Source organism: Amblyomma mixtum, chromosome 6 (genome assembly GCF_055824585.1).
Source record: "Amblyomma mixtum isolate Tamu chromosome 6, ASM5582458v1, whole genome shotgun sequence".
In the NCBI taxonomy this organism is placed as follows: Eukaryota; Metazoa; Arthropoda; class Arachnida; order Ixodida; family Ixodidae; genus Amblyomma; species Amblyomma mixtum.
In genome coordinates, this window is record NC_143017.1 from 83,324,211 (window position 1) to 83,348,768 (window position 24,558).

Sequence of the window (24,558 nt, forward strand, 5' to 3'; positions counted from 1 at the left end):
CCTGCCTGCTATGCCTGCCAAAGAGCTAAAGGAGCTTATCGCTGCACCTCACAGGCATATAAGGCACCCTCACACTACAGGTAACCACTCTTCGAGGTGGCGCAGTGGCTAAGGCGTTACGCGACTGCGTTGGGCAGGTGCACGGGCTAGTAACCCGGCTTCGGAGACTGCACCCAGGTTGGAGAAATGGGTGCGAAAACACCCGTGTACTATACAGGTACACGTACAAAGGGAAGGCTTCCGTAGGTCTCCACTACGGAAATAGAACATTTGGGAACAAAACAATAAAATAATATAATTAGAAACAACAAAACCTTAAGAAAATATATCTAATTGAAAATAAAAATAATAGTGCTGCAACTGTGAAATAAAATATGTAATGTAAAATAAAAATTAATAATACTGCACCTGTGAAATAAAATATATAATGTAATTAATAATTTCAGATTAGTTTATAATTCGGATCGCTTACCGCGGCCGCTAGTGCGCATTGGCGGCTGGCGGCCGCGGTAAGCTGAGGGTGGCGGGCGGGTGGGGGTGGAAGCTCGCAGGTGTTATATAAATTTTTATCGGCGGGTCCCCGGAGGTGATCCTATTTTTGGTGCGTCAGCAGTACACTCCCTTTATCATGCAGTATAGCCACCTGGTACAGCTGAAACTGCTGTGAAGCACAAAGGAAACCGTGGATCAAATATCCCAATGACTTTCACATAATATGGAAACTGTCTGCGGGAGCAAAAGGAGCCGCTGCCGAGACCCATTAACGCTATGGCGTCACACCCTTAAAGGCGGAGCTTAAGTGTTCCCCAAATAAATGCCTCGTTTTGTTTCTTTTGCTGCGATAGTTGTTGCGTAGTACGGCCATTTGACAAAATCCCGGCATGTGTATATGAGACCAAAGGCACCTCCGCCATCAGGCGCGTTTCCAAATGGAGGAGGGGAAGGTAGGGGCGAGAGGGCCCTGCCCCGTAATCAAGCTCACCACGCCCTTTCGCACTTCAGTTATCTTGGGAAGCATTCTTTTCGTTTTTTTTTGTGCTTACCAAAATAAAGCAATTTCAAAAGATTTCCATCTGGATGCCAAGGTATGGACAAACTACAGAGACTACCTATTCATTTCACATTCTGTCGGCGAGAAAACCCACACGCGAGTTCTTGACTGGAGTTTTTCTTTATTGGTATTTTTATTAGCCCTGGACATTAACGCACAGCTAAATGTAACGAGACACTAGCCTTCGTGCAGCTAGCTCGTTTCATCACTAAAGAACTCTCTTATTAGAGGACAGTCGAGCAGCTCCACAAAGCTCGAAGTAATTATTAGCGTTCGCGCGCAATTAGCGGTTTCTGGAAGGTTGCACAGACCGACTTCCTGCCACCTTTTGATTATGAAATCAGTGCCGCGATGAAATCGGCAAGAAAGACCTGAAATCAGTGCCGACATGAAAGGCAGTGCTGACGTGAAATCAGTGCCGACAGTTATTGAGAATTTTGATCATATCTGGTGGCTTTATGGGAGAATTACTGGAATTTAATCTATTGCAATTCTTGAAAATGAGAGGAGAGACCCAGGTGTCACATGTTTTTCATTGAATCCTTTTGTGAAATTTAAGGCGGTGTTTTGTTATTGAAGTGCTGAACAGAATGAGAATACCGTATGGTATTAACGCAAACAGCTTGAACTCAAAAAGAGCAATGTTTCCATTTTTCTGTTTTGATACAAATGTTTTCATGTGTAGCGTTTTTGCATTGATCTAATAGTTCGTTACTATCTGCCGGCACTCTTATTTCAATGTCCTGATGTGATGAGACCTGAAGAAGAGAGTATTAGGTATTAGCCAAGGCAGTGATAAAAAAGAGCTCATATTATTTTGCCGTGTTTTTCAAGAGGACACCATATGCACTGTGCACTTCGCATTCCTTCGTACTTAATGTCACTGTAGAAGCATTAATACGATCTGCAATACTTATCTATAAGAGAAATCTTCTTCGACGTTTTTCCCATGATCCATGAAATTAATATTTTGGACAAAAACACAGGATATTGTTTCCACTATTATAAATGTTTAGTTAATCACAGTGTACGATTTCAGCGACGACATGAAGTGATTTGTTCCTCGTTTGCACTCAACGTGCTCAGTGGCAGTGTTTAACCTTTCTTCCTTATATTTATCGGCCGATCATGCGAAGGAAAAGAATAAGAAGAAGAGGATCCTGCCTACTCGCGCGCACGTGCCACGGGGTAAAGCTCGAAGTGGAAGCCCTGCCTTCAAAGCAGATCTTCGGGCACTGTTGAAAAAACATCTACGAAGAGTCGGCAATACTGCACAGCAATGCGCCCGATTCTACCAGCATACGACGGTTCAGTGAACCGCGACGCCCACGCGGTGAGTATTGCAATGGCGCTCTATAGGTGCAGTTCTCTGACCACCGAATTGTCACTGTATTGCGCTTTTCCAGTGCCGAGGTAGGCCTAAGAACGCGATGTCCTTTTTCCGAGATTTTCCTTTTGTCGATTTCCGCGCTAGCCGAGAGCTCCAGTGCGGTAGTTGAAATTCTTGCGTTTCTGATGTTCCAGTAATGAACCGATATAAAGTGCACGAACGCTGACTACCCAAGGGTACCCGCGTAGTGAGAGCGTAGGCCAATGGGTAGGCAGACGTTGCAAACTAATATGCTTGAATCATGCGTATAAAATTTCTTCACGCTTTGTCTGCGCCCTCATTGAATGTGGTTGGTTTGGTTTGGTTTACTGGTGTTTAAGGTCTCAAAGCGAGTAAGGCTATGAGAGACGCCGTAGTAGAGGGCACCGGAAATTTCGACCACCTGGGGTCGTACTTATGCCTTCTGGATTCGCACCACCTGAGCAAATGAGAAGGACGCAGTAAGCTCAGTAGAGGTATTATAGTAGAAGCAGGCCTTCTCTGAAATGCCTCCGTGTACTCATCTACCCAAATTAAGGAGAAAACCCGCCGCGGTGGCTTCGGCTTTCGGCTTCTGAGCCCAAGTTCGCTGGATCAAATCCCGTTCGTGGCGGTCACTTTTCGTTGAAGACAATGCACAGAGCACCATTTTCTGTGGGATACGCAAGCACGTTAAAGAACCCTAGTTGGTTAAGATAAATCCACTAACCTCTACTATGAAGTCTCTTAAACCGTATGCGCATCTTCGGGATGTTCAACCTCACATACAATGCCAAGTTAAGAGGTGAGGGTGTCGTATAACCAGCGTCTGCAAAGTGGTTTTTATTTCCCGAGCATACGCGCTTTACGCAGCCCAACGTCCCAGTAGCTGGCGCTGACAGGCCGGACGGCGGCACGGACCACGCTGGCGGTGGCGTCCAGGGCGCTCCGGATGACGATGTCGTTGACGATGTCGAGATTGACCGGCTAGCCAGCTGTGTCAGCCTCTTCCGCATGCTCGTCATCTTCCTGCCTCTGTTCGCGCTGTGCTTGCCCACCTTGCTTGCCGACTGGGAGCGCGATCGTCGCAACGAAAGTATGACTAGGTCCAGGAGGCTCGTCGGCCAAGTCACCCCCCGTGGTTCCTCATTGCGTCACCAGGCTAGCCGCACCACCTGCCTCAGTGAGGCGTGTGTGGCGGCAGCCGCCAACGTCAGCCTCGATCCAGCGGCTAACCCCTGCGACGACCTGTTCGGATATGTCTGCAACAACTGGATCAAGAACCACCACGTCGATGAGTGCGTAGACTTCTAGCATATGCATCCTAAATTTAGTTACGCGAACTCAAATGAAAACTTGTTCTGACAGATGTAGAATAAATCCGATTTGGCACCGCTGACCGAAAGGGATAGTGAACAAACGCATGTGCCTTGACTGTGCCTTCTGAACGCAAATTCCGAAGGCTCCTACCAGAGAACTTGCAAGAACTAGAAGGAAAAGGCCGCCTTCCAGGGCACACGATAGCTTATGACAAACCCTAGCGAGTTAAGAGGAACCCATCTATTGAGAGACAAGTGTTAGTGCAGAGGAATCCATCTATTGAGAGTGAAGTGTTAGTGCCAGCATATATTTTCAGATATAATGAAATGACAGCATGTTTGAGATGCTTGACACGGAATTTTGGTTCGTTGGCCTAAAATAAAATGGGCAATACCCACTACGGGGAAGTGGCCAAGACACAGGTTGTGAACTGCTGAAAAGAGGACCATCTACAGAGGAAAGGGAGTAGTAATAGGGTTTAGGCTGACAGATTGGACGACGCAATGACAGGGGTCCTGTTAGCTGGGAGATCGAAGACGGGACGATGGCTTTATAGAATTTCCCCGAACATCGTTATCACTAAGAAGATAATCGTCTGCCTGCGCCCCTTCAGAGACAAACATGTATGTGAAATTCTCCTCAGTTCCCGAAACGTCAGCCCAGCCCCATTATAAGGGCGAAGCTGGCGCTTGCTTTTGTGAGTTCCAGAGTAGATATTTTGGCACTGGAATGGTTCGGAAGAGATTCCTTTTTCTGTAGGATTGGAATAGAATGAATTATGTGATGTCTATAGCTGGTAAATTTAACCTGGCGAGAAGGTCAAATAATTCTGGCTGGCCAAGGTAACTGAACTGGCTCGCAGATATGACAATAATATTTGCGGGCGTACCCTAAAGCTGGAATGGTAATCATGGAAACGTGATCAACGCAGATAGTTTTAACGTAATTGGGCATTGTGGGTTAGGGTACTTGTTTTCCCACACGTGGCGCATGATAAGCGACCTAGGCGCTGTACTTCGTTTCGTAGAAAAAAAAAATTGCTGCGAGAAATTGCACAATGGCAGAAAAAGCTTTGCCATATAGCCACCTCTTCTTCTGTGCGGTGTAGTGCTTGGCCACTCGGCTACGGCACATCGTATAGGTGTGTGTGTGTGTGCGTGTGAACGCATTGGCTTATATCCATGCAACTTGCGACGGGGTAACCGAGTTTTGAACATGTAAATTTAGTGAAATGTTTCTCTCTGTTTCAGCAGCAATTTATAATATTAGAAGCCCTAGTTCCTGTTCTACTGCAAGCTGCTCGAAAATAGCATTTAGAGTTGAGATTCTTCAAAAACCATATTTCTGTTACCCAAAAGGGCTTCACATTTTTGTTGCTTCCATAGAATGCCTTTGAGATCTATAAAAAAAGATTGGTAAAAAACGACACAAAAAGAGACTTAGACACGACGAGAGCTCAACCTGCCAAAGCGTCTTTCTTGCGCCGTTTTTCAGCCTAAATTCTCTTGGATTTAAAAGACAAAAACGAAGTGAGCCCAACAGCAACTATTAGCATTGGCTGCTATGGTTTCAACCTCTCATGTATTAACGCGATAGCTCTAAAGACGCCATTATTCAGAAAATCCAGCGTCGGCATTGCCGTTGCCGGCGTTCTGAGGGAAAAATCATGAGCATGATTGGGAGGTGGTGCCAAAAGGAAAGGGGGCCACCTAGGATACGTGACATTGCGGCATATGTTCAGTTAATGATTGGTCGCGCGGGAAGAACAATCTGGGTCGCACGGCTGAGAGCCCCTGCCATTGCAGGGCAGTGGCGCATTCCTTAACCGCTGCACCACTGCGCAAGGAGGGGTATGAGGACTCCCAGGGATCTATGAATGTAAAGTAGAGAATTACCTTTTTCATGTATAGAAATTTACCCGTTACGCTATCGCGTCATACCCTTAAGGCTATCGCCTGTCTCATCTATTTTTTAGCAAGAAAGATCAAACAAGGCATCGACGTGACCCTGAATTTCATGTGTGCAGAAGACCATCTATAACCTAAATCCCACGGGAAAATGAGATTTGTTATCTGTACATTTAGTACCATCAAAGAACGCGACTTAAAAGAGGCATGGGCCGCTAGTTTCAGAGTGTCATCTAACAGCTGTCCCAAGTTGCTGATAACTTGCCTTAGTCAGTGCGTTTAACCTGCATTATATCAGTCGGGTACGCATAAACTCATCTACTGGAGTCCTTCATGAGCTAAACCTTGTGGCCTTGAGTTTACCCAGATTCACTGAAAACGCAGTGCGCAATCGATTACTAGCAGGGCAGAGCCGTGGGAGGCGCGACGCGACCGTCGTACGGTGGACCACAAGCACCAGGCAGCGCTGTCTAGCGCCCTGCATAAGCTCTTGGCTGGCAGCGCCGGTAAACAGTGGTTGCCAGCGGCGATGCGGCGGCTCTACCGCAACTGCCTCAAGCCGGGCCCAAACGACGGTGCCAAGCTGCGCTCCAAGCTCTTGGACAGTGCCGGCATCTCGCCCTGGCCGTACGAGGCTTCGAACACGACCCAGACTGGAGACCTCTCCAAGGTACCCATACATCAGTACAAGACGGATTGTGATGCGCCACATAACAAAGACTGTAAACACGCATCTTCTCGCTTGACTATGCACAGGTACTGGGCAACGCGTACTACTTCACCAACGAGCCGGCTCTTCTAAGAATGGGCGTCGACTCCAACGGGCGCGTGTTCTTGGCCGAACCTTCACTGCTCCTCGACGCGCTCACGGTCGGCCCTTCCGAACTTGCGCAAGCAGCCGCGGCGGTCTTTGCATCGGCAGGAGGGAACCTTCCGCCGCCCGTCGACGTGAACTGGGTCGAAGGGCTACTAGACAAAGCACGAAGAGGTGACGACCCGCCGCCCTGGAATGCCACGCTGCTCCTGCCCGGTGAGCTGTGGTCACATGAAACTTAGGTGATTGCTCTTCATGCATCCGAAAGAGCGCGAACGAACCTGTGAATTCAGTGGCTACGTGGCCATCGGTTCTAAATTCGCTTTGAATTCATGATTCAGAAACGGCTACCTGATTTCTGAGCCTTGTATACCCAACAATTCTGGACTAAAGGACTTTATAACTGGAAAGCGATTATTAAAGCAAGTTTTCATAAATTGAAAGATTTCACTATAACAATTATCATATCCCCTGATCACTCCTCGGTAAGCATGCATTTTTTTTCCGATTAACGTTTTTGCTATCCTGAAATATGTTTAGTATTGATTTTCTATGGGAGTCTGAACTACTCGCGAGAGCGAAGGAACTACTTAAAAAAAAAGAAAGATTTTGCCGCGAGTCGAAAGAATGGATCTTTATTTTCAATACTGCCATAACAGTAACTCACGATATTCATGTATTCAAAATTTTTGTCCAGGAAGGTTGGACATGGAGGGATCGAAATCCGAACCCCAAAACTGTAGCTTTTAGTTTACTGTCACTGACTGCGATATCCAGCCAGGGGTGAGTTGTATCGCAGCGCTCTGTCAACAGCAGGCGACCGGAGCGGACCAGTAGTTATTGTTTGCTGCGAGATGTAGCCAATGATGACGTGTGATCACCAACTACACAATGGGTGGTTCACTTCCCGCAGACGCTTGAAAAACGCGGGTTTATTTTAGTGACCAATGTAAAAAACCAAATGGACCGGAAAGTGACAATGGAAATCGGACAGCTTATAGAATACGGCTCCAGTGTCGCTACACCTCCAAAGCTAAGGTGTAATCAGTCAGCGGCTTGGAGGGAGCCTTTTTAGCCGACGATCCAGATAGAAGACGGCTTGAACAGCGAAAAAACTCGTAGCATGCTGTTGAAAAGGATGGCTCGCCAGATGCAGTGATAGACCAGATTGTGGTTGCAGGTGATTTGATGGCGGTTGCTGCTTCTTGGTAGTATTAGGATGGCATGGATTCGGTTAACCTCTGGCCGTTCTTTCTAGATGAATTTGATTAAGCTAGGGTACCCTGCAAAGTTGCGTGACTTGAGCTTGAGGTAAGGTCATGAGTCCAAACATACCCAGCAATTCTGTAAAAAGCATTTGATAGCGGGAAACTGTTTGTGAAAGTAAGTTTTTCGTATAATGTAAGATTTCACTATAAAGATCAGTATATCCACAGATCACTCAACGGCAGTTTTGCATTTTTTTTCTGTTGGTGTTTTCGCTATCGTCAAAAGCGTACACCATCTGTTCTCTATGGTGGTCTTAACTCTTCGATGAGATCGATAGAAACATTTTAAAAGAAAGATTTTGTAACCTATCTAAAGAATAGATCATTACCCCCAATATTTCCAAATAGTATCTTACAATTTTCTAGTTCTCAAAGTTTTTGTCCGAAGATGTTGCACCTGTGGTGGCACGAAGTTTATCAGGACTGTGATGTTGTTCATGTGAGCGCCCGAATGGGACACGTATGTCTATGTTTCGACTTGCTAAGGGTCAAAATGCTCATGTAAATACATTATTTGGGAATCACCTAGGACTACGGCGGTAGCGGCAGCACTGGGAAACTTCAGGCCGATGTACTGCACAAAGGTCTTTTCGGAGCCCATCGTAACAGCATGTAGGAAAGTCTTACTTGGGCTCCATTAACGATATACACAAGAGCATGCATTGCATAAATTGTTCTGAACATTTTACAATGCGTCAACGGGCAATTACCACCAAAGTCTGAGATCACTTTCTTCTCTGATTGCACCCTAAATCCACTTGATACCGATATTACCACGCATATATATGACACTGCGAGCCCTTTCTCACTTTTTTCTGAGGAAGACAGGTCCCTTGCCCCAATTGTCGATTAAACTATTTTCGAACTTCTGAAGCATTGTTGTTGTATATATCGCTAACCAAGCCCAAGAAAGACTTTTGTTGCTTTACTTGAGGAAAACAAGGGGCTATATACGAAGGAAGTCAACAGTTAGCAAAACTACAGAGGGAAGGAAAACCACAGGGAAATGTTTTTAACTTTTTGTTTTTAATTTGAGGTGTTGATCAATGATAAATTTAGTTGACTTGATTATCGCTGACAGATAATTGATAAGAAAGCAGAAGAAAAAACAACCACATGCTACCGATGAGATCCGAACTCTCGACCTCCGTGTTTCGCGTCGGGGCTCTATCAACCCAGCTACCGTGAAGGCTGTTGAATCTTCTATTTTCGGGGGTATTTATGTTGCGTGTAGCTTAACCTTGAGAGTTCTCACGAACGCTACCCTCGTCCATATCGGCAGACGAAGTACGTCCTGTATTACCGCGAGCGTCACAGGGGACGTTATCAAACAGGGAGGGGTGAATCTGTTTGAGAAGCCTCTTATGCCACCTGTGATATTAAGACTGCTTACGTCTGTGTCTATTTGTCATAAGTGTTATTATTATGTCAGTTTTCTGTTTTTCGTCTTCTGTCATTTCCGCACTTATGCAGTAGACATCTTTGCGCTTAACATCTCACCGGTAGGAAAGCTGGCACATCTGTTGTGAACTACTTAATTTAAGCGCATCTCTTGGTGTCACGTACTTAAGGTTACACAGCAAATAAGATCCAAACTTTAAAGTGCCAGTTTTGGTGGAGCTTGCTAGATGACAACATATTCTGCTCACTTGCGTTTCAGAGGCGGAGAACAACACAGTGCCACAGAACGCCTCGGACGTTGCGCAGGATGCGTGGGCTTCCTGGAACCTTCGCAAGATCATCGAGGAAGCGTTCGAATCTCGGCAGGAACTCGACGAAGTCCATATTCGGGCACCCAGCTACATGAACGCGCTGCCGGACGTGCTTAAGGTGTGCGCTTATGCAGTAAAATTTAGAGCTAGGGAAAGAAAACTTCAGCCAAGTGCAGAAACGTTCAGTACTCGGAATGAAACCGAACGGTTCGAAATAAGCTCGACCTCAAGGTGTGGCAACTAGATGCGGGCCACGTTTAAAATGCGAGAAAAATGGCACTCTTTAATAGCCAATTACTCGTCTTAAATCCGGAGGGTGCATACTAAAAGAATAAATGACCGTCCGAGTTGATTTATTAGGTTTGCCAGGAATCAGAGTAGTCTGCTGTCGGTGTTCAGCTCAATGTCAAACACAGTTATCCCGCCTTTGAGCTGGGTTCTTTTCTGGCATTTTTGATTTGGTTTCTGGTTCTCTTCGTTTTTCCCTTTATTCAATTCAAACCATTCAGGAAGTTGCTGCGGAGTAGCGCGCAGCGACGACAGACGAGAAAGGAGAGGACACACAAAGCGCTTTGTTATGTGTCCTCTCCTTTCTTGTCTACAGTCATTGTGCGCTGCTCCATAGCAATGAATCGACACCGCGACTTGCCCAATAAGCCGTTATATTCAGGAGGATTCCCGTATAAAGCATTATTTTGAAATCTGGACTTAACAGCGATCTTTCAACAGCTTCCTATACCCTTATTCCCTCTACAGGCAAGGTGGCTGAGAAGAAACGAATGGTTTATTTATCCCTTATGCAAGAAGAACATGCATTGGCCGATTAGCAGTTTCTCGTAACTGTGATTACAGGGATTTGTGGGGTCATTAGCTCTGCTACTGCAATTTCTTTCTTTGTTAGCCGATCAGCTAAGAAGAAATGGAAGTGGCGAGATTTTTCAGCAACAAACTTGCTTCACTTTCTCGACTTCTGTGACTGCCCTCCCCTTTTTCATAGTTTGTTATGAAATGTACTACACTGAGTTGTAAATCATGTCCCAGATATTGTGCACGTCTGTTTATTGTACGGAATATGCTGGACTACATTTATAAATAACAGACACGATTGCAGCAAGTGCACTCATAACAATAAGTATTAGAGAAAAGAACATTACTTATGACTTCTTTTCACTGCAACATTATGCACGTTACTTCCCAAAATAAGAACCTTCACCTACCTGTTTTTAGTGACGGAAAATATACCATTTAAACTAATTAAGCCTTAAATTGAGCCTAAACTAATTAAGCATTGAAAGCTAATTAAGCCAGCCATATTATAACTATGTCACTGTTGGGATGCACGGTAGCTGACGCTTACAGAGTCACGAACTTGCATTGGTCTGGACAAGATGCAGCCTCTACAAACATTTTTAGGCAGCCCTTAGATTGACCATATACTTTTGTCTCTGAGGTTTATAGACATATTGTAAAAAAATCCTGTAGACTAGCCTATTGCCAATCTGTAAATTTTTGGCCATTAAATTTAGTAGACTTTTGTCTATAGGCAGTCAATACACAAACCTCCGCTGAAAGGAGGCTTATAAAAAACAAATTGGAAGGCAAGCTAAACTTTGAATGCAAATTAAAAGCATTTAAATGCCAACTTAGGGAGCTAATTTTATGTTGTCAAATTAAGTATAGTCATAATTGAACACTGTTTTTCATGTTTTCCTGTCGTCTGATAAAATAAACACAAAATTCGGTATAACTCCAAATGACTTTATCGATTTCTTTTATCTTGCTTTTGTGTCGTTTCAAACCGTATTATGAAGTTTTCGCTGACAATTTAAAAAGTGCATTATGTATTTCTGTATTATTTTGTACAGCAGCTATTTGTGCTAATTTATTCATGTTATTTGTGTAACGTCCTATTATATGTGACTTGTTCTTTGTGTGTACACCTGTATATTCAATACGTTTATGTACAGGTGTCAAATGTTGCGCTTTTTTTAACTTTTGTGATTACAGCTGGGAGGCACAATTTATTCTTTTGTTTCTAAGATGCGTGTTGTATCTGTACCGCTGTGAGCTGTGTAGGGTCAGAGGCCTCGTCAGGCACCATTAGCCTTTAGCTTCTGTCCCTGCATCAGGCTCTGTGTTTCGTCCGATGCTGAAATAAAGTCTGTAAAGTCTGAAAAAAAAGAGCCTGATTGATAACGGTCAATAGACAGTATATCAAGAATCTTTTTTTCTTAAAAAAAGCACCGCAAAAAAAAAACACTGACCAAAAGAAAACACGGCGCTGTCTCGCAAGTGAAAGGTTTAACAGATGACAGTAGCAGATTGGCAAAATCAAGCAATGCGCATGCGGGCAAAGGGGGCGTAAACCAAAGGTTACATCCGAACCGACGGTCATCACGTAACTCAGTTTTCCATGCTAAGTGATTTCCAACAACCAAAGATTTAGGGCCAAAAATTGTTGTAGACCACACTGCTTAGAAAGTATATAGACAGAAGTTTACCGGGCTAGCCCATGCAGCTCTGTAGACTGGCTGTAGGCATTCCACAGATTTATGTAATGCCTCAACAGAGGCCTTTAAAGGTAAAATAATTGATGATGATGATGATGCCACTGCATGCATAGCAGACTTTCGAGGCGGACTTGACTACGGGATTTCACTACGGGACTTCACACTTGCTTCACTACAGGACGTCATGCTTCGATCGCCGGGGGCCTAGTTTTGAACTTCAGCTCAGTTAGAGGTCAAACCATGGAAAAGAGAAAAAGAAATTGAATCAATATCCATGACTGGGAGCCGAGCCCGCGGCTGCGCAACACATCTTCCGTAAGGGCCGCTCAGCGAGACTACTAGGCTATCGCTACTGGTGTTGGTTGGTTGGTTGGTTGACCTCAAATAAAATGGCACATACCCACTACAGGGGAGTGGCGAAGACACAGACGGTGAACTGCTGTAAACAGGAGCGTTTATAGAGGAGGAAAAGTACAGATAACGACTGGTTAGCGCCCGATGTTAAACTGCACCACACTCTCGCGCTGAGCATTCGAGAGCGTCGTCTTCATTAACTTCCATCTGCCTCGTCCCGCGGCACTGCCTGCTCAACGTCGTCTTCTACGTAGCAAAAATCCGTGCTTTTGCTCCGATTAGAATGTAGTAAACGTTATCTGTACTTTTTGTCTATAGACTGTTGAGACCTCTGCCCACTAGACCATCAGCAGACGATTGTCTATAGACTGCCAATAGAAACTGTGTTTGACCATTCAAAAATGTCATTCCATAGCATCTAAAATGTTACATGATGACCAGTGTACTTACAAATGTAGTTTATTTGTAACGTCGTCGCGTGAAATGCCTACCGGGGCCATCGCATTCTAATTTAAGCGAATGCAGACATACTCTTGTGGGGTTCGACGATAGTGCGTGTTGAAGAACGTCCAGATTGTCGAAATGAATTCGGGGCCCTCCGCTGCAGTGTCTCTTAAAGCTCATGTGCAGCTTTGGAGTGTTTAGTCAACTAGCCATCGAACCAGCAATTCAACTGAACCTTTGGATCGATGGCTTCGGTGTCCGGTTGCTGATCTAAGGTCGGGGGTTCCATCTCACCGGTGACAGCCATATTTTCACGTAGGCCAAAAAAGAAACACCCACTTGGAGCAAATGACAGCGCAAGTTAAAGAATCTCAGGTAGTCAACATTATTCCCGAGTCCTACAATCCGGAAGACAGGGTTAATTAGAGAGACATGGGAGAGGCCTTTGCTCTGCAGTGGGTGTAGTCAGGCTGATGATGTTGGTGACGATGACACTACGGCGTTCCTGATAGGCCATCTGTCACTTCAAAATTTTTACACCTTACAATATACAGTTTTTGTTTTCCCAAAGACTAACAAATTTGGTGTTCTCAACAGCAGAATCCAGGAAAAGGCGGTTCCAGTTGAGAGAACTACCACGTGTCGCTGCTCTCTTGACACACAGTTGAGAAAACTGCATTTGCGCAGAATAAAGCAGTGTTCCGACTTTCCATCTAACTGGAACGTCATTTAACCAATGCAGCAAGTGAAGGAACACGAGTTGCTCAACTACGTGGGCCTGCGTACCGCACTTCTGGCGTCAAGGCTCCTGCCTGCCGGCGCGGAGAAACAGCTTCTGTGCCGGCTACTGGACGTCGACGACGTAACGCCCGCCCGAACTGCTGCTGAACACTGCGTCCGCATGATAGGTGAACGCGGAGTGCAATAAGACAACGCGGGGTGTTATTCCAGAATACGTGACCCCTATGAGTGCATGTCGTTTTTATTTATATTTCACAGAATTTAGGATATGAATGGGAGAAAGGCAAGGTGGAACTTTTTGTGAACCAGAAGTGCTGTTAGTCATATATGGAGGGAGGCAAATCACATAGATAGGATTCCTGCTCAGATTACTGCGTTGTGTCAATGTGCTAACATCAGTATTTTATACATTGCATATACTCGTACTGTATACATACACCACTTACGACCACCGCCGTCCGCCAGTTCGCATACACAGCTGCCACCAAGAGGCCAGGCGTGGGGGCTGCTGGTGTACCTGGCGTTTCGTGGCCATTTGCGCATGCACACTGGCAGTAAGGTGGCGGCTATGCTGACACTGCCTTGAAATGACAGACCTGCAGCTGCCGCGAAACGTGTGCTTGGCGGTCGATCGCTGTCATGCAGGGAGTTTTATTCGAATAATGGGAGACAAGGTGATAGAGGCGTCGTCATGACGATGAGGTGGAAACTATTATTTGACGCCGCCGAATCTGGGGCCCAGCCATCGAACCTGTTCACGCTTTAGAACTGTGCCATGTCGACATGTTTGCCGAACTCACGGACGCATTCTGTTCGCAAGCGGTTCTTTAATGCTTGAGCTAAGTTAGCATATTTTAGGTTCTGACTTTCTGGTACTAGTTAGAGCTCACCCTTCGATGTCGAAAAACTGCAAAATATGATTTGGTTTGTTTCGTTTGTTGGGGTTTTACGTGCCAAAGCAACTGAGGCTATGAGAGACGCCGTAGTGAAGGGCTCCGGAAATTTCGACCACCTGTGGTTCTTTAACGTGCACTGACATCGCACAGTACACGGGCCTCTAGAATTTCGCCTTCATCGAAATTCGGCCGCCGCGGCCGGGATCGAACCCGCGTCTTTCGGGTCAGCAGCCGAGCGCCGTAACCACTGAGCCACCGCGCCGGGGTGAAAACTGCAAAATAAATGTATCGTTATTATTCATAGAAATAACTGAACTGAAGTAAGCTGAATTGATAAACTGCAGCTCGTGCACCTATAGAGTAAACAGAAAACGCAGTTGAGTACAGTATACAATTACAGCGACGGGATTCAAAAGTTTGCAGGTATGCACAGCTAAAAATACTAAAAAAGGTATCTCATACTGAAAATAAAACTTAAATTGATGCCTCAGCACATCTGCAAGGAAATAATTTGCTTTATTCCTATGTACTCTTTGATGAATACGTAATGTCGTATAGGTTCAAATACATCTAAAAATGACGTGGTTGTTAAATTTTATGTCAAAACAGGAGGAACTGTAATCAGCTGCGTTTTCTGTTTTCTCTATAGCTGCAAGGTGCTCCATTTATCAATTCAGCTTATTTTCCTTCAGTGCTCTGTGTGAATGCCGCGATCATGAACGCAAAAATCAACTCGTCGTGGTGGCTGAATAGTTAAGCCTCGCTTCTATCGAGCCGGAGTTCCCGGGTTCGAATCCCATTACGGCGGCCACATTGAATTCAATCGAGGCGAAATGCAAAAGGCGGTCATGTGCTGTGCGATGTCAGTGCACTTTTAAGATCCCTAGGAGGTCGAAATTATTCCGAAAATCTCTACGACACCCCTTTCTTGCTTTCTTCTTTCAGTCCCTTTTTCCCCTTCTTATGGCGTGGTTCGGGTGTCCACCGAGATATGTGAGACAGTGCGTCACTTTCTGTCCTAAAAAAAAATTCATTTTTTTTTTCAGCTTTAAATGCTAAAAATTGTCTGTTATAGCGCTGTGCATTCACTCCGCTTACAATAAAACCTAAAGAATCGAAAACTTTTAGTAAAGACTCAGCTAGGTGTCCCTACCAAGGCTGCTTGTTATAGACTAATAAAGGACATAGAGTGATGCATCAAGCATTGTGCCTTCTACCAATCAGGGAAGTACGAGCCGGCACTGGCGCTCTACGCGCTTGCAACGAGAACTCCGCTGGTGAAAGGCCTGGACGTCGAGGAACTGCTCAGCTTCCTCAAGGGCCAGCTATCGAGTCTGGTGCGTGGAGGGGCCTTGGACACCAGCGATGAGTCGCTCGCTGCCCAGATGGGTGACCTCGTGGACACCCTGCCCTGGGTTGGACCCGCGCCTCACTGGCTGAGCAACGCCACACTCAGAGAGGCATACGTCAATAGGTGTGTCAAATTTACCCACAATAAATATTTTTCGCTCGGGTTCTTTACAAAATCAGTTTCAGATCGTTTGTCGTTTTCTGTAGATTCCATCATTCCATAAAGATATTTTATATTTAAGGGATGCTCAACGAATTGTATGTGTCACCATCACCGCTTGATTTCGCTAGAAACTAAAGTGCGTCAAGATGATACCATCATCCCGTAAAGACATTGTACATTTAAGGGGCACTCAACGAATTGTATGTGTCGCCATCACCGACTGATTTCGCTAGAAAATAAGGTGCGTCAAAGTATTTTGCGCACAGATACCAAGGATAAGGCCATACCATAGCTCACCTCAAAACATCTATAAGGTTTTCATTATCATTGTTCAGGTCAGGAGTTTCAATCGATCGGCGTGAAAAGTATTAATCCTCTTTTCATATCAACAAATGCCTCTTTTGCTGACGCACAAATGTGAATACAAACATAAACAGCCATATAATAAATTTTTAATCTGCACATATATCCAGTAGGGATCTCCACCATGCCCGTTTAAAGAGTGTGTTTGGAAGAGGAAGGCCACAGCCATTTTCCACGGGTGAACCTCCCTAGCTTCTCCGTAACGGCTGAACGTGTCATATTAAAAATATTTTATTTCAAAATTTTCTGTTCCTCTTCCTGCGCTAAATACATGGCATCGTGCGATGGTTACATACAAATCTCGTTATATTTTAGATTCGCTTTGCTCAAACTTTCACTGTACATGCAAACAAGATTAAATTCGTCAGCATAATACACAACTGCTACATCTATACTGTCTGGCGCAGATTCTACAACGGGAGCAAGGCGCCTGTATCCTCGCGGACGTCGCAGGCCGTTTTCGCATGGATGCAGGAGAAAATGGTGAACGAACACTTGGCCGTACACGACCCTGTGCAGACTGCGGAAGCGCGCTGGGCGCCGGGTCTGCTCTCGACACGCTGTCGGCTCGTACTGCGTGCGGAGGAGGGCACTGTCAGCGACGATGATTATCTCCCCGAAGCCACTCTCCAGGTTTGTACTTAGAAGCGAAGTGTTACCCTCAAATTGCGCGCAGGGGACCGGTGCGCATAAAAGAGAATAGAGATCCCTGCGCAGATAAAATCTACGGAGAAGTTTCTCGTGAAACAATGGTAGTGGCGACATCTAGGAGGGGTGGCAAGAACCACAGAGGTGAACATGTTGCAAAAAAAGTAATAAGAATTATGTCATGAAGTGAACGTTATTGGTGTTCGAAAGGAAGCAGGCGCAGTTTCAGAATCTAGCAGTGGAAATCAACATGTTTTAAATGGATGCAGTATTTGCCAAAAAATGTTGAGCACACAGCTTTTGCTGTTAGGTCAAGCAGTGTGACTAGTTTTCAGTTGGGGACTTTTAAGTCCCTCAAATGTGGAATTAACTCCGGTAGGCACCTCTCCGAAGCCTAGGACTACACTTATTATTCAAAAAGGTTGCACTGGAGTACATAGAAGCTGACCGTTTTGGCTGTGTAAGTTTGACAAAGGCTATGCGAGATCGTGGAGGCTTTAGATGGCGCTAGTTTAGGCAGGCGGTTAATGTAACGCTCTCGACGCTGAGACGGCATTCATTCGATCGGTCGCAAATGGTTGGAGGCTTTTGCGCTATGACTTAGCTCTCGCTTAGCTTTCTGTTTCAAAAATCTTCAGAGAGAGTACTTGAGAAACGCACCCATTCGAGAGAGGGAGAAAAGTAATTTGGTGTGGTTTAGTTGGTTCAAAGTCCGAGTGCTGCGTGACGAAGGGGAGCAGACCAGATGTATTGAGCTGGCAGTCAAAGCTGTTTTTCCTGCATTCTTTTGTATCATTGTTCCCGCCGCGCTCAAACTTTTTCGTTAAAAAGAGGCAGATAATGCAAAATGCTGGATGGCGAAAAAAATGGCGGATCCACTTTGTGCGAAATTCATGGCACATGACCGAGGTAGAAGCCACAGCGTCACCGCTTTGGGGATTGGTCGCTGCAAGCCATCCGACTATTTTCTAGTTTTTATCACGACGACTTTATGGAGCGTGCACACTGTTGAATTTCTTGTTAACAGAGAAGATACAGGAGCGCATTATCAAAGCTGACTAAAGTTTCAAGGTGCGAATCTGTTTAACTTGGACTGAACAACCTTTAGATGGGGATTCTGAAATAAGAACGGGCGTTGAGCCCGTCCCTCTTGTTCTTGTGCACTGTCACTGTGCTGTTTCCTGACATCTAACACGAATTGATTAGCCAAGCGATATGTTGTGATATATTGCATTGGCTTGTATAGGGCACCTGCGTCCGAGTTTCATGCATTTTTATCTAGTTCGGGACATTTTTGTACGAGCCGAGAGCGGAATAGAAAACCCGTTTCTGAATCTAACACATGGCACAGGTGCCACCGGCGGCTTTGGACCTGCTCTGGGGCGTCCATCCCTCGACGGCGATGTTGCAGGTGGCGCGTGTTGGTGAGTTTTTCTGGCTCTTAGCATCCCTTTCGCTTAGACTAAGGAGCCAGTCAAAGTGCGACGGTTTCTATCTGCACGCCAACTTAAGAAACACAAGCTCAATGACGTTGCTATATTTTTGGCTTCTGGGCTCTCCATCGAGGTTACACAAAAAAAAGGACAATCACGAAAGTCTTATGGGCTGCCCAGCCCATCCTAGCCTTTTAAAACACTTTTTTATCCTACATGGCGAATAGATAATCACACCTGCATGAAATTAAAGTAAGAAACACTTTAATTACTTAGCATGAGTAATATCTCAACATTTGCCGGGACGAACTCTTGATGCAATTTTGCTGAGTGCGCATTTAGCTTATGCACGGTGGCAAAGCTCTGCTTCCAATCCTCTCTTAGAGGATTGAACAGATGGTGGCAGTCATGATAGGTAGTATCTGGCGCCAGAATAGAATCTTGTAAGAACATTGTTGTCTGTCGCTCACTAGCCTCGGATATTATAAATATTCGTGATTTAGTGCATACGTAATTGATCAACGGCACGAGTTTTAAACAGCGCCAAAACTCAGCCTTCGAGCCTACTTTAACTAGCGTTCACGGTTTTCTAGTGTAAACGAGTTAGAAGAAACATTAAGATGTGTTCTAGGTTCATTTCGCATGCATGACACCCACGGCCGCAGAAACTAGACGACAAAGAGTCATTCCAGCTCTTTTTGCGTTAAAAGTGGCCTTTAATAACCTAGCTTCAGTACAAAAGAATCAGAAAAACAACACGACCGCTAAGACCGTGTGGGTTGATTACTTCGCCGAACAAAAGAAGCCACGCCCTCTGGTTTAGATCATGAAATACATCAAGAATGGTGGTCTCTTCTTATTTGCGAGAGCAAGAGTTACGAAGCTCTAAGCTGTAGGCTGCAACTAAGAAAAATAAGGGAGTAATTTTCACTGGCATCCACCCGAGCGCAGCCATATGGTTGCAAAAAAAAGCTACATAGCTTTCTCAGAAACTTCGTAATCTAACAAAATTCGTACTGGTATGAGCAGCTCATGATCATGCTTAGTTTTAGGACGCTACTACGTGCTATCTCAGATCTTTGTGACGCCGCTTTTTTTCCAGTGAGGGTTTATTCCCATAGCAATAACATATTCTAACAAGACATTGTGAATGTATCGCGCACGTTCAAAAGAGAGCTGCCATGATCGTGTAGCCGTTGGTCGTATGTATGTGCTACAAATGGGTGTAAAGGATGATATCAAGGACCACGTTGAAATACGACGCTCGTCTGCTCGCAGGGATCCGCGCGTTCGAACCAGTACTACGGCACCTGTTCCGGTGGCAATTGGGGTTGCTGCAGCAAGCCGAAGCCACGAAACCATCGGGCTACAGCCGCTGCTCTTACTGGCGCGCTTCTCCCGACCACCTGGACGCGGCGCTGGAGACGCGGGCGCTATCACTGGCGTTGCGCGCCTATCTCGCATGGCCGGGAGCCCTCGAACTGTCACTGCCGGGCCTCGAGCACCTCGAGTCCGAGCAGCTCTTTTTCATTTTCTACGTGCTCAACCAGTGCGAGTCCAACGGTCCTGATGTGCAGAAGACCCTGGCCGCAAGGCGCAGGGTGGGTGCAAAATGCTGATATTGAGATGTGGCAGGCGTATACTAAGAACCGGGTGCGTTGTTTTGCTTTTGGTGCCCGAGCTCTAGAGTTCAAGCATCCGCCTTTTATGCTGGAGGTGCAAGGCTTGAAGCCCAGTACTAACGAGAACCAACCGCTTTTATTGTGGATGGTAGCCTGCCCCGACCTGATGCTCTCTTTCTCTGGGGTAAAGGGATAAGAGATAAGGGGCTGCCTGGCCTCTTAACCACCTGCTGGCCGAGCCACGCAAAAATTTGGTTGTTAGAAGAAAAAGAAAGCAATGGTTCCGCTTTAGAGTTTTTTTGCAGCATTGCACGCGTTCTGATTTCTTGAAGAGGGTAACGGCGCTTAGTGACAGCTGGTGGCGATGCGAATCCATTGTGATAGCGTGTGTATTAGTATAGTTAGAGACAAGAAGGTGCTTTCTGTACTGCATCTGAAGGAACCACTGTCAGCTTAGATGGTGACCCCTTTCCGACCGGTTTTTTCCGGATAGATAAAATAGCCTGCCTTATCGGCCTCGGCCTCGTAATTTCGCATGCATGTATCCACTCGTGGCTTCGTAAGCCTCATCCTCGGATAACGCATGTGCTAAAAAAAAGACGGCCTCGTACTAAAGGCGGCTTTGTAGCCCCTGTAATAAACGTTTGAAGGCAGGGATTAAGGTATAGGCGTGTTGACACGAGCTAATCGACAGCCGAAGTCAAACATTTACCGCTCTTCTACGTTATAAAATCCTTGTCGGAAATTCCTGGCCACTACAGCCTCGCTTGACAAGTGTCAAGGCTCTTGGAGGCTGTCATAGAAACTGGGATGCATTGCACACGGAGGGAGTTTTTCTGATGGCCACCACTAGGGTGCAGTCGGAGCAGCCAATTATTTACCCGGTATAGTTTCTCGAGACCGCGGATATTTTTGTATCTGTTAGCTATCCCAGCGTTTATAGAAAGTTAATTACCAGTAGGTGCTGTTGCTGCGCAAGAACACTTCAGTACGCGGCTTCTTTGTATTTGCAAATCACTACACAAGCTCTCCCAGCTGGTGTGAGCCAACGACTTCAAGAAACTACTGCAGTTTCCTGTAACTAAGTCATAATTTTTAGCAATTCTGAAGAGAGCAGGAATGCCAATTTAAGTTATGGTATTTTAATTCACAAATAATCAATGATTTAATATATTAGGAAGCCTCTGGTGGTGCCAGAAAAAAAAGCTTTCCTTGCAGTGGCTAATTGCCTTTGTTCTGAAAGTCATTTGGCACTCTGAAGAAAGCGCGTGAAGTGAAATGTTCGCTTCAACACATGTCATTCCATTCCATATGTGTGTGTGTGTGTGTTTTTGTTTGTGAACGCGGGCGTGGGTGCGCGCGCACGCGCGCGTGTGCGTGTGTGTGTGTGCACGCGCGCGTGCGTGCGTGCGTGCGTGCGTGCGTGTGTGCGTGTGTGTGCGTGTGTGTGTGCGTGTGTGTGTGCGTGTGTGTGTGTGTGTGTGTGTGCGCGCACGCACACATATGTGTTCACGTTCGCGAGTTCACATATGTGTTCACACATTAAGTCATCATACGAAAGTTCGAACATTGGTTTCGCTTTCAGTTTTCGTCACTGTGTGGCACCTGTAGATTTCTGTAATAGGGTAGCTCTATCTTCTGACAGCCTATCACAATTCGATTCATTCACAGACGAAATTCATAATTCACCGACCTGTTTATTGTTGCCCTGCATTGCATTTTCCTGCATGCTGACACCTGCTTGTGCGTTGACCTTGCCTCTTGGAGCAGCGCGACGATGGCGTCCGTCCGGACCGAGCCGGCTGGGTCAATCGAGTGACGTCGGCCAACGAGGACTTCGCCAGGGTATTCAGGTGCACTCCGCCACTCAGGTCACCGAACCCTTACCGCGACTGCACCATAGCCTCCACTGCTGCTGATGGTGATCGAACCGTAGACGACTAAGGAAGCGGGCGCTGCAGCGGCGGCGCTCCAAATTACGGGCTACCTTGCCTCTGCATAAATATTTCACACGTTCGTCAAGCAACTACTGCTCTCTGTCCTTTGCACATGAAGGTGGTACCTCAACAGTTACAATGTCCTGCTGCTGAGCACTAGGAAGCGAGTTCAAATCTTGGCCGCCGTGGTCATATTTCGATGCAGACGCAATAGAAAACACACCTTTACGTGTGTGCTGCGTCAGTTGCACATTAGTTAACACCAGCCGACCGAAATTCATCCGTTACCTTCTACTACGACTACCCTTTCTCTCTTGGTTCTTTCACCTCTTCTTTTATTACCTCACGGCAGGGTTCATGTGTCCACCGAAAATGACGTAGCTACTGCGCATTTATTTTCCTTATAAACCATTTCAGCTACATTTTCGCTAGATTTGCTCTTTCTTTCTTGAGGGATCACAAGTGACCGACAATGTTCAGTGTTTTCTGGGCTTTGGAGACACTATGCTAAACATCTTTGTGTTAACACATAAATCCGACGGCAAAAATTTTCGCTGGTTCGTTACAGTACTCAAGAACCTGTATGCTCTATTGCGGAAGTATGAATGATAAGCTATTGTCGCCTTTGTCCTTAAAAAATGTCAGGGCTTTTTGGGTACGCCACTAAATCGCAGTCAAATGCAGAAATAGTTCTGGCGATCAGGGGCCAGTTTTTGATATAGAAAGTGTGTCTCCGAACACGAAGAGCGAGATTAGAGCGTTTAATTTTTTAAACCACCTAACGACTAAGGCTATCAGATCTCTGGATGAAGTCCTCTTGTTGTCGCACATGTTCAGCTTTGGGGTGTAAATTTAGACGACGGGACTCCTGGTAAAAAGCCGCCGCGGTGGCTCAGCGGTTATGGTGCTCGGCTGCTGACCCAAAAGACGTGGGTTCGATCCCGGCCGCGGCGGCTAGAATTTCTTTGGAGGAGAAATTCCAGAGGCCCGTGTACTGTGCGATGTCAGTGCACGTTAAAGAACCCCAGGTGGTCGAAATTTCCGGAGCCCTCCACTACGGCGTCTCTCACAGCCTTAGTCGCTTTGGGACGTTAAACCCCATAAACCAAACCAAACCAAATCCTGGTAAAAAGAAAATCGGATCTTTGAAGGTTCGGAGGTCCTCATGAGTATAAATAAATGCGCAGGTTATTTCCAAAAGAGCATGGGGGCTATCACTGATGACGTTGATCCGCTGAGAGAGACAGTGTGCGCTTGACGTGCAACCAATATGTGAACTAGAATACGTGAATAAGTGTGAACGAGATCAAAGCACGTTCGACGGTGCACTGTGCCGCATGCAGACAAGTTCCTTAACTGCTAAAAAAGGGTGTTGTATAATGTTCTATTGTCACGCGGAAAGATATATTACGGTCAAACTGATGTATAAAGACAGGCTGAAACAGCAAAAAAATTTCCTTCACAGAGAAAAATCCCCTCCTTCTAATCTCGTGACGCACTGCTGCGAATGCAAAGGATATTAAGATAACCCCTGCCTGCCGGACTTGCATAACGTGACGATTGCATACAACAATAGTAACCAGATAGGCAAGGAAATTTTCAAAGCCTATTTGATTGCTAAGAACTTGGACACGTGTGTGGCAAAACCATTCGTTGCTTTACAGTGAAACGACTGAGCATTGTTCGATAAGTGCCTTTCTTTTGTAGTGTAATCCTTGATGTTTTTCTAAGTTTGGTAAGTTTCGCGCGTTTTCACCTTATGTTTCCTGGGTTTTTCATTAAACCTACATTTGTTAGACAGCACCCGTGTCGTCTTCTCTTTCGTTGCACTTCTGTCTGTTTTTCGCTGGTTCTCACCCTCGAGTTGAAAATAAAGGAATTGACAAATGAGTGAACTACTTCCAACTCGCCCAATACTCCGAGCTGTTAAATTATGTCACAGCGTTGACACCCCGCCATTTCGTCGATGAAATTCTTTTCGATTATTACTAGGGCCGTATTCCATAAGCTGTCCATTTTAAAATGGCCATTTCGCTACCATCTGGTGCTATGTCATTAGTCACTGAAATATACCCACGGCTTTCAAGTGTCTATGAAAAGCAACCCAGCCATTGGGTACAAGGGGACCGGAACTCGCCGCTGGCTGCATATTGCTGCCCATGGCCACCAGTGAGCAGGTGCGGTCACCTGCTGTTAACTGAGCCCTGCGATGCACCTCACCAGTGGCTGTATACCGCAGTCAACGTCGGCCAATGGTGAGGTCGGTCGCCAATCACGCATTGACCGGGTAGCATTCCACAGACGCTTGAAAGCCGCAGTTATATCTTAGGGACCAATAACAGATGACCAGAAGGACGCGACATGTTCATTTTAAAATGGACAGCTTTTAGAATACGGTCTCTGGTGAGCAAAGGATCGAAGACCTGCGGGTATTTCCCGGCGTGGTAGGGCCCTTTTCCTGTGTTATCAAGTTCTTACGCAGCATAGATAGTTTTGCGAAGTGCGGAATGTGAAGTGCTTTTGTCCTCGCCGGAGGTAACCCACCACGACGCATATTTAATTCAGTTTCTTCTCTTACATTGCCACTTGCTCGCATACTATGCAATACTGTCTTCACTAGTTGTGTAATATGCCTACTAACTGATCATTGCCAATCGGCTCCCCATGAGAGGTTAAA

At 45.8% G+C, this 24,558-nt stretch overlaps 1 protein-coding gene across 1 annotated transcript; it reads left to right on the forward strand.

Moving 5' to 3' along the window:
- Positions 1-2,330: 2,330 nt before the first annotated feature.
- On the forward strand, positions 2,331-21,888 carry LOC149339572 (uncharacterized). Its single transcript, XM_089550947.1, has 11 exons — positions 2,331-2,384; positions 3,273-3,697; positions 6,029-6,296; positions 6,383-6,656; positions 9,369-9,538; positions 13,471-13,636; positions 15,590-15,839; positions 16,649-16,874; positions 18,241-18,313; positions 19,601-19,923; positions 21,712-21,888. The coding sequence occupies exons 1-11, from the start codon at positions 2,331-2,333 to the stop codon at positions 21,886-21,888; spliced, it is 2,406 nt and encodes an 801-aa protein (XP_089407073.1).
- Positions 21,889-24,558: the final 2,670 nt, after the last annotated feature.

Coding starts and splice junctions, on each gene's coding strand:
- LOC149339572 (XM_089550947.1), top strand. CDS start 2,331: ATGCGCCCGATTCTACCAGCATACGACGGTTCAGTGAACCGCGACGCC. Junction 16,875..18,240: donor TCCCCGAAGCCACTCTCCAG/GTTTGTACTTAG, acceptor CACATGGCACAG/GTGCCACCGGCGGCTTTGGA. Junction 18,314..19,600: donor GTTGCAGGTGGCGCGTGTTG/GTGAGTTTTTCT, acceptor GTCTGCTCGCAG/GGATCCGCGCGTTCGAACCA.